Source organism: Onychostoma macrolepis, chromosome 14 (genome assembly GCF_012432095.1).
Source record: "Onychostoma macrolepis isolate SWU-2019 chromosome 14, ASM1243209v1, whole genome shotgun sequence".
NCBI lineage: Eukaryota > Metazoa > Chordata > Actinopteri > Cypriniformes > Cyprinidae > Onychostoma > Onychostoma macrolepis.
Genome location: NC_081168.1, coordinates 30,000,332 through 30,011,253, shown reverse-complemented (window position 1 = coordinate 30,011,253; position 10,922 = coordinate 30,000,332). Strand labels below are relative to the sequence as shown.

General features: G+C 33.8%; 1 protein-coding gene across 1 annotated transcript; it reads left to right on the top strand.

Annotated features, from left to right (window-relative positions):
- The first annotated feature begins 541 nt into the window (after positions 1 to 541).
- LOC131553624 (nuclear factor 7, brain-like) lies at positions 542 to 5,800 on the top strand. The gene is made up of 6 exons (XM_058798414.1): positions 542 to 1,163; positions 2,694 to 2,789; positions 2,878 to 3,108; positions 3,223 to 3,245; positions 3,328 to 3,446; positions 3,729 to 5,800. Exons 1-6 carry the CDS (start codon positions 768 to 770, stop codon positions 4,277 to 4,279), a joined length of 1,416 nt encoding a protein of 471 aa, XP_058654397.1. The 5' UTR covers positions 542 to 767; the 3' UTR covers positions 4,280 to 5,800.
- Positions 5,801 to 10,922: the final 5,122 nt, after the last annotated feature.

The window sequence follows — 10,922 nt, the reverse complement described above, 5'->3', positions numbered from 1 at the left end:
TCTTAAAATACACAGACAATACCCTTTTGTTGTTGTTTTTAAAAGCCAGTGCTGCATTTGAATCAGTTCTGCGCACAAGAGCCCATGTTAAAAATGCCAGATTTATATGGATTGATTTATAAATGTAGGCTGTGATTCCCTTCCCCTAGTGTTTCATTGAAAGTGTTTCTGGTAGAATATTAGGAAAATAAACTAGATATCTGTTGTTTTTGTCTAATTATTGTGCTGCTACTGACAGGGCCTTTCCTGCTTAAAAAAATACATTCACATTGTCACTCTAAATTAATTAATATTTTATTAAATTATTATTACACAGGATTTGATTATGTTATAATGATTAGCATGTTTCACATAAAACCAGTAAGACCATTACAAATTCTTTAAAGGTTTCTAATTTATTTATTTTTTTTCAGGAAGGTATTTGATTCTCTTATCAGTTTATTGAGTCCGGTGGATGAAAGCACAAATAAAGTTAAACTGTACATTCAGTCTCTGTTCAGAAGCTCAAAAAACATCAGAAACTCCACCCTTCTTTACCTTTAACCTTCACCAGGAAGTGACTAGTCTTATTATTTCTCCTTTACACATCATACTGAAAGCTAAAAAGAGTCAGTGTTGTGGAGATCAGAGGAGGACACTATAAATGAGGATTTTGGAGAAGTGTATTGAACAGAATAGGTTTGATTTTGATTGTAATTGTTATTTACTTTTCAAACAAATTTTCAGAAAGTGAAAGTAAATTGTAAGTCGTTGCAGAAGAAGAGGAAATGGACTCAAAATCTGTGGAAGAGCTTTCTTGTCCCGTGTGCTGTGAAATCTTCAAGGATCCTATTATTCTGTCCTGTAGTCACAGTATTTGTAAAGAGTGTCTTCAACAGTTCTGGAAGACCAAGAAAACTCAGGAGTGTCCCGTCTGCAGAAGAAGATCCTCAAGAGCAGATCCTCCACGTAATCTAGCGTTAAAAAACTTGTGTGATTCACTGATAAAGGAGAGAAATGAGAGGCGTTCATCAGGATCTGAGGAGATCTGCAGTTTACACAGTGAGAAACTCAAACTCTTCTGTCTGGAGGACAAACAGCCGGTGTGTTTAGTGTGCAGAGACTCAGAGAAACATGTCAATCACACATTCAGACCCATCACAGAAGTGCTTTCACCTCACAAGGTATGATCAGAAAATGTATTTTATTTCATATGCTAAGCACAGCGCTTTGCTAGTAATATTTTTGTGTTTAATCATCCAGTTGTGTACACAATTGAATGTTCATCCTTTACAAGTTAAATCATTTAATTTACAAATATATATGACCTGCAAATTTCAGGCACAAATGGGACTATTTGACCATATGGCGTTTCTTCAACTAGGAGCACTTTTAGCCTTGTGAAGTTGAATAAAAAAACTTGTTCAAAAGTCACGTAACACAGTCTCATAAGTTTAAATAATTTGTCTAGTTTTAAGGTCTGTAAGAGGACAAACTTAGATTACAAGAGAAATTGTTCATATTTAAAAATTTTCCGACCTGCAATGAACAAATGTAATTTCCACCACATCTCAATATACAGCTGTTATTTAAATATAGAATAACTTATGCCACTCAAGAAGAAAAGATCATTTTTGTAACTAGTTTTACCAGTTTTTCCACAATGTACAATAATTATACATTTGTCAATGAGATAAATGAACTGTCCTAAGGACCAAATGCTGAACCGTACACCTGTCACTCTCTGAAATTTGATATTGGTTTGGGTAAGAGCTTATTAGACAATAAATAACTTGAATTTTTATATTAAGTAGAGCATGTATGAATGTAGAGAAACAGCAGAGATATTTATTAGAAACAGTCTTAAACTCATCACACTCATTAAACTCAATTCACAAAGTCATTAAACATATCAATTGTACTTTGTAACCATAATGTAATTTCCAGCACAGAGGCATTGGAAGATAGCTTCACTGATTAGCTTTGAATTAATGCTTAGCATTTCATGTATGCAAAATACTCTTATTTAACGTAACATTTTTAGCTTTTTAAAAACACCCTTGAAGGTACAGCATGTTTGGAAATGACGTAGAATAAATATATTAACTGATCAAGCAATATTTAACTTGATTTTTCTTCATTTGTTTAAATTCCCTCCATGTCCAGCATGTGCTCTGATGTCACTGAACATTTCCATAGAAACCACGGAAACAATCTTTCACACAAGCTTCTTAAAGAGACAGTACAGTGTTGTGCTGGAAATGACACCAATACTGTCCGCACAGCTATATTGTGTATAAAAAGTAATATTGATAGTGCTCTCACATTAAATACTATAATGTGTTTTAATTATTTTACTAGTGCTTAATTCAGGTACATTAATAGTTACCAGATAAGTCATATTTTTAAGCTGTATTTTCATTGTTGAAGTTTAAAAGTCTGGGTGTGCAACAAGGAGAAAACAGTGATTTTGACACCTATAAGGAGGTTTAAAAGTATGAAAAAATCATAATAGAAAGGTAGTAAAAAGTTTTTAAGGTGGTTTTATTGTTAGTTTGATAAAGAAAGAGGAATTTGTCCAAAATTATATGTATTTTTAAAAATATGACCAAAGAACATAAAAGTGCCCATAGTCTAAGAATCACATATACAATTAACAATACAAACATACTAAACCTCTTATAAGTTTAACAGATTTCCATCTTAACTTGTAGGAGGAACTGAATACAGCACTGACATCTTTACAAAACAAGCTCAAACATGCAGAAGAAATGAAAGCAGAGTGTGATAAAACAGTGCAACACATCAAGGTGAGGATATGGAGTAAAGAGTTATGATGGTCATTAGTGCAGTGAGTGTTAAAGCAGAGCTGACTGAAGTGAATGTATGTGATTTCAGTCTCAAGCTGAGCACACAGAGCGTCAGATTAAAGAGGAGTTTGAGAAGCTTCATCAGTTTCTCAGAGATGAAGAAGAAGCTACAATCACTGCACTGAGAGAGGAAGAGGAGCAGAAGCAGCAGATGATGAAGGAGAAGCTGGAGGAGATGAACAGACACATCTCAGCTCTTTCACACACAATCAAAGACACGGAGGAGATGATGAAAGCCAGCGACGTCTGCTTTCTGAAGGTGACGACTGAATTCAGCTTCATTTGTATAGAGATGCTCGTTAACAATGAGACAATGAACTGTTATGAGTGTTTGATAAGATATTAAATGTTGTTCAAACTCTCTATTTTCCAGGACTTTAGCATCACGATGGAAAGGTAAGTTGAGCTGCTGGTGTTTCTTCTCTCAGTGGATCTGAACTCAAATCCTCTGCAGTTCTGATCCTGAATGTTCTTCCAGAGTCCAGATCTCACAGCCGGATCCACAGATGAGTTCTGGAGCTTTGATTCATGTCCCACATTACTTGAGTAACCTGCGGTTCAGAGTCTGGAAGAAGATGCAGGAGACTCTCAAACACAGTGAGTCTGCAGCAGATCTGACTTCAGTACAAAAGATTAAATAGTTCAGATATGAACAAAGACAGATTAACATACGAGATAGAAATACTTCCAATAATGACTTGAAGTTCTGTGGAGTTGAAGTGAATCTGAACTGTATTTCATAAGATCATAAGATCATACAGCAAACTCATAATGTCTATAAAACACAGTCTATTCCTCATGGTGTATGTTTATGTATTTGGTTTACTTTTCTAATACCATCATATTTTATCCTCTAATCTGATTTTATTCTCTTTGCAGCTCCGTTGACTCTAGATCCAAACACAGCACATTGTCGGCTCACACTCTCTGCTGATCTGACCAGTGTATCGTACAGCGATGTATGTCAAAATCTTGCTGATAATCCAGAGAGGATTGATGAGTATGCATGTGTTCTGGGATCTGAGGGCTTTAACTCAGGAGCACACTGCTGGGATGTGGAGGTTGGAGACAATACATGCTGGACTCTTGGAATAACCACAGCATCAAACCAAAGGAAGGGAGATGTTTTCTTTAACACTAATGTCTGGCGTGTGCAGTACATGAACAGTGAATACAGCTCACAATCCCCAAAGCAACCCTCGACTCTCTTCACAGTTAAAGAGAAGCTGCAGCGTGTGAGAGTTCAGCTGGACTGTGACGGAGGAAAGGTGTCCTTCTCTGATCCTGTAACTAACATCTGTCTGTGTTCATTCACAACAACCTTCACTGAGACTGTCTTTCCTTTCCTTTTCTTATATAATCGCTGCACAGCTTCCCCTCTCAGGATCTTACCAGTTAAACTGATTGTATCAACAGAAAATCACAGTTAAATCTCATTCTGCTTTTAGATCAGTTAAGGTACAAAAATTGGTTGTTTTCATTGTTTTGCATTTTATGGTTCAATAACACTGTAATCAAAGGAAAAGGGTCTCATTCATAAATAAAAAATCTACTCAAACCGTTGTTCAAGCTACTCTAAAACATTTTTCACATTTATTATGGATTTCTTATTGTTTTTATCGAAAAATAAAAAATGTAGAGCAGGGGCCCGTTCTTTGTATGTCTCTTATTATATCTGAGATCATTTGAAAGATTACAGATCTACTAATCCTGATAACTGATCTCTGGCTAATTTGGTTCTTCAAACGAATTTGCGTATTAGATTAAAATATCTGGATTAAGTTATCTAAGATTACTGCGCGTTCTTGTGTTTCCCGAAAAGGGCAGATGTATCTATCCTCGAAACCACGATCAGCAACGCAGCGATTGGCTGGCGGCAAGACAGCAACGTAATGACATCATATCATTAAAAAAGACACCTGACGAAAAAGTTGACAAATTTCAATACCTTTATAAAGAAACAGCCAAACGAACAAAACTACATAAATGTAATAGGCTAAGAGATAGCCTAAATTAAATGTGCACTATTTCTAATTTATTTGTAATTCATGATTCATACATGATTCCCAATTGTTTATATTCATGATTTCTAGTATTTGTACAGGCTTTATATTTTTGTTTCAATGTTGTAATTAGCCATTCATTTAATTTTATCTTTGAAGCAGATTTATGACACTTATGTGACAGCATTAAAGTTTAGAGATCAAGTTATCTGCATCTCCTGCTCCATCAAGCCACTCCCATAATATCTGTCATCACTCAGATTAATGCACGACTCAGAGTTACTGTATAGCATGTGTGTAAGACTCCAATACAATTATAAAGTAATTATTTCATCACTGATAAATCTTTTAATGAGTTAAACTGGCTGTGTCTATAGTATTATAGACTACACAACATTGTTATATTATTTTCAAATTAATTTTTAAATTATCATTATTTTAAATGTTGTCCCCGGATCAGTAGGATACTCTTGTAATAAAGTAGGGTGGCTGGGACATATTTTAAATATCAATTCTGCTTAAAAAGATGCAATCTAATCCTGTTTACATTAAATAAACCAGGTTTAAGTTTATGGACCTGTTGCTATGACAGCAAGACTAGGATGAGCTTCGAAGAACCAAATGATCCGAGATCAAGCGAAATCGGCAACAATCAAATCCAGTTAACTGAGTTAGCGACGTACGAAGAACGGGCCCCAGGACTTGGTTCTATTCATCCGTTGTTGACTGGATTTTGATTGATTTTTGGATTTGATTGGTTTTGATTGGTGTTGCATTCAAATATGAATGTGATCTTGCAGTTGATGGTGGAGGGATGGGGTTTAATTACTGCTAAAGTCCTGCGTACATCACCACTGTTATTAATTTGTTTTTGTTTTTTGTTTTTAATAAATGAAACACACATGGATTCATGTCAACTATAAGCAAAATACATCACTTGACTGCTTGGAATTTCCATTTTAGTTTGTTTTTTTATTATTATTTTATATTCATTGGCAACAATGATCTAGTGTAAATTTATTTTTATAGAAATGAAAGGAAAATTGCATTAATTATTTAACCGGTTGTGAAAAAAGTCTCAACAGGAACAGAAACTTTGTTGCTGTAATAATTGTTTTTCTTTTGTTTTTCCACTAATGTGTCTGACAGCAGACAGTGAAATGAGAAATCACAGTCACTGCACTGAAAACAGCAAATATAGAGTCAATGGGAGCGACTTACACTTGGCTAGCTGATTAAAACTTATGACATTTGCACACTGTAAAAAATGTACTGTAGAATTTACAGGATGTTACTGGCAAAAAAGTTGTAAAAATGATGTTAATTGCTGTAAAATGGATTACAGTATAATACTGCAAAGCAGTTAATTGCCGTATGTGAAATACAGTAATTTGTAGTATTTTTACAGTAACATTGAATTAAACTTGTAGTTTATATTACAGCAATATTTTGTAATCTCACGAAAGTACAGTATTTACCTGGCAACAAAAGTTGCCAATAAAATCCTGTAAATACCCCTAAATCCAAGATGATGTTGTAATAATTTAACAATGAAAATGCTGCAAAGAATAATTTTAACAGTAAACTGTAAAATACTGATTTAAATGAATTATCATGAGAACTATCTTAATACATTTACAAATGAATAAAAACCAAGTCAAAGATGTTGCAAATAAATATTTATTAAAACTGGCAGAAAGACATTGCAAGGCTTTTACTGGTAAAAATAAAAATGTCAGTCTTTCAACAGTTAAAATCTTATCATAAAAATAACATAGCATCACAAAATAACTACAAATAACTGTTATATCACAAATAATAAGCCATATTCTGAGTAGAACATTTACTTTCTATAAACAAATTAAGGTCAATCAACAGAATTTGTATAATTTTGGTTAAAGGATTAAAATAAAATGCTGGAATCAACATTATACCACAAATTCTGTTGTTTGAGCTTATGTTTTATTAAATTTAGAATATTCCTGCAACAGACAATTTAATAAATACATACTGAAAGTCCATCAGCTTTCTGAGATGAGCACACATGAGGGTTGTCCTCTTCTCTGAGACCTTTCCACTTGTTTTGCCTCTATGTATCCGTCTTGTATCCAGTGAATGTTGTGATTCCAGCAAAACATCTGCACATTAAAACAAGCAGAAGCTTTACAATAAAGTTCAGTATTGAATGAAACTAGCTCAATAAAATAAATGTAAAAATGCCACTTATACAATACAATCAGCATTTACCAGTACTTAAACTAAATAAGCAACCTTTTTCACAAATGAAATTACTCAATTAAAACACGTTACCTTTGAAATTAATTCAAGTGTGCAAAAGACGCCTGCTCCCGGGACGCCAGGCTGAAGTTGTGATAAGACTCAAAATCCAGCCGCAAAGCTGAGGTATGAATTCACAACCATGTGACCCTCGAACAGGCCTAGTCAAAGCCACTGGGTGCACCTGAAATTAATAAATATAAACAATAATGTAACTTACAATACAGTATTTCAATATAAAATGTAATCTAAAATACAAGTTTATCAAATGATTTACAACAGAATGAATAAGAATGAATACATTACCTAATATAATCAGCTTCAGAGAGTCTTGAAGCATCAAACATTTCTCCACATCAGCTGCTATTCTTTACACCTACAAGAAATAATGAAAATTATCTTGTGATTTAAAAAAAAAATGCATTTACATAAATGAGACCAAAATGAACACCCAAAAAGGCATATATTTTAAAAGAAACTTTTACATTTAATAAATTCAATTATAACAATACATTGTAGAGCTGTACCACCAATCAAATTAAATAATTTATAATGCAAAATTACAACTGTGTTATGACATTAATGTTTTACATAAATTTTTGAAATTACAAATAAGAAACGTTGTAAAAATGCAATGATACTTTTAAAACGTGAAACTAAACCACCATTAGGTGGCAGCAAATAACTTAATGAGCGAGTCAACTGAGTCATTCATTGAACCGATTCGTTCAGGATGCTGAATCATTCAGTAAAAACACCGCTTTTTTACAGTCTATGGTTTTGATTTGATCTTTGTTTGGAACGATTTTCGTTGGTGAAATAAAACAACACTCAATATTGTGTCTAAAAAGTAAGTAACTTAATGTTAACTAATTGTTTACGTAACATTTGCAATCGTGATAATCAGCAACAGATCACGTGTTATGCTACTTAACAATATCATGTGTTATAAATAAACTCAACAGTTTGAACATTTCCCTCATGTATCTTCTGTGAGTTTATGTGTGCTGTTAAGGTTATTTGTTTTGATGTTGAATGTAATAAAATCAGAATCAGTTTCGCGTTTTTTAGGTTTTTTTTTTTTTCACTCAAGTTTTAATCAGGCTAACTTGTCCAATCAGGCATGTAAAGATGTATTTCATAAAAAAATTAAAAAATTGCCCCGGACAAGCTTTAATGTCGAGTACAACTACAGTGGCAATAGACACATTTCTCATTTACATGTTGTTTCTAATTATAGTAAGATGTCACTTCAGTATGGGACAGTTGAAAACATATAAACAAATGAAATTTCACATATTTTGCTGTTCGTCAGTTATTTCGATATTAACGTTACTATGGCAATCGTTAGCACTGGGCATTACGTTAAAAGTTGGGTAAACACTACTTTAAATGCTCTCAATAAGAAAATTAAACTGCCAAAATGAGAAAAATGCAGCATTTAGCCTAACTTAACTACGCTATGATAGCAATTTCCATCTTACTGCACAGACCAAGGCCGCTTGTCTAAATGTCATGATAGCAGGCTATTGCAACATGATATCACTTATACATTAACTTAAATAAATATAAAAGGATATATTTCTTAAGTAAAATTAAGTGAATTTACCAGGAATTATGAATAAAGCCTCTACAATCGATTTCAGATTTGAATGATGCGCGCGCAATCCCATAATGCCACACTACAGTAAAGTAGTGTAAAAAGCAGGAGCTACAGTGATAACACCTGCTTCTTGTAAACTAATTACAGTTGACATGGAAATATACAGTTAACAACTGTAAAACCTTATTCGACCCATAATGCATTGCGAATTACAGCTACATCTTGTAAAATGTTTAAACTACAATTCTGTAAAATTTTGCTGTAGAAACTATTTATTCAATTCAGTTTAATACAGCTAATTTAACTCTGAAAGGGACTACAAGTGATCTATTAAGTGGATCATCACTGTTTTGCAAGGCTCTTAATGTGCAGAACTCTCTCACTTGAAAAAGACAAACCACTACAAGAAGAATTCAACTAGATTTCACTCATTGACCACACTTTTGCACTTCTTTTCCCTTTTTTATTTTAAAGTTCATTGCAGTGTTCATTCAGTCAGTCAATCAACTAGTCAGGTGAAAAACCTGTAAACACATATACAAACACCACTTTAAGAGCAAGCACAAGTAGATACAACCAATACACACAGGATTTAAACCCTTGGATTTAAATTACCATAAAGCAGAGCATGTAAACAGACAACAGATATTCAAACATTTACAAAGTAAATACACTGTTTTTTAAATTTTGATTTGATTTGATTATGATTTGATAATTACATTTAACCCATTAAACAAACCAATAATGTTCAAATACATTCTTAGAATGATATAATGTGCAATAAACAACAACAACAACAACAAAAAATTCTATTTCAATCAAAAGAAAAGTATGAAAGCTCACCGGCTACAACTCCATTGATTGTAATGGGCTTAATTCTGCAGAAAAGAGTTTGCTTCAGTCCAAGAAATAGCAAGTTTGTCACGTCTCAGTGCTGCTTTCTGCTGCTGCTCTACATTGACTCTCCCTGCGTCCCAATGTGCATACTATCCACCCTATCTGCCCTAAATAGTGCTGAAAATTACTAATATCACAGAATTGAGGATGGATAGTATGCACATTGGGACGCAGGCTCTGTCTTTGCTCTGTCAGTTAGATCAGCTTCACCTCTGCAGTCTGGCTCGGAGGTCAGCTTCAGAATCAGGAGGACTTGGCTGAAAGGAGCATTTTCACACAGCCTCTGAAAAGCAAACAGGCCTATATGAAGCAACACTGTGTGTAGTAAGTCATTTATATATGCTATTTCTAATACCGCATGCTAGCTTACCTGTTACAACCCTCCTTAGCCTCAGGTTCTGAACAGGTGTCTTTTGGTTTGAGGCATTCCAGTTCAGCTCTGTGCAGTAAAATACACATTATTAAAGGTTCACTTTTCATTCATGAAGACGACATGAAGAAATGTGCCAAAAACGTGTCTCTTCAAAAAATAAAGACTTTTTAAGATGAAAAGGAAATTACGTTATAACCAGGAGACGGCAGCAGAGGATCACGCATTGGCTGCAGCTGCCATTTCAACTCCCTAGTTTTTTTTTCACGTCTTTTGATTTATTATAAAATACATATTATAACAAATTTAGTATATAAGCAAGTGCAGGAAGTCACAAAGTCACTTGTCATTTAAAGAAATAAATAAATAAGGCCAGACAACAGCCTATAATGCTGAATTATACCTTTAGTCAAATACAAATTAAATAAGTTGGTATAATAATTAAATAATGCATTCAATATTTTGAAATGTTTAGATTTAATTTAATAACTACATTGTTTAAGTTTGATCCGACACAGACTTGTTGCTGCTGTAGTTTTGTTAGTCTGAATCACTGAATGCACAGCTCTGTTTGGACATCGGCTCGTCAGATCATTTATTCTGTCGCTGTCAATCATATCAATGACTCGCTGCATGATTTAACGGATTCACTCGCGTAAATTTAACATCCGTGTTTGTCATTCCTGAAACAGTATACGTGGACGTCTGGACAAACAAAACTTTTCTCCAAATTGTGAATGGATAATGTAGAGAAACCGAGCAAAGTGTGGGAAAAGAGTAAAGTGATGGAAGATATGGAGAAGAAAGTTAACACCCCCAGCAGTGCACATATTTTTCTAGGTTTGCTGTATAGATTATATCAGTGTTGATTCCTCACAATGAAAATGGGGACATTATAAAAACTAAATGATTATTTGAGGCCA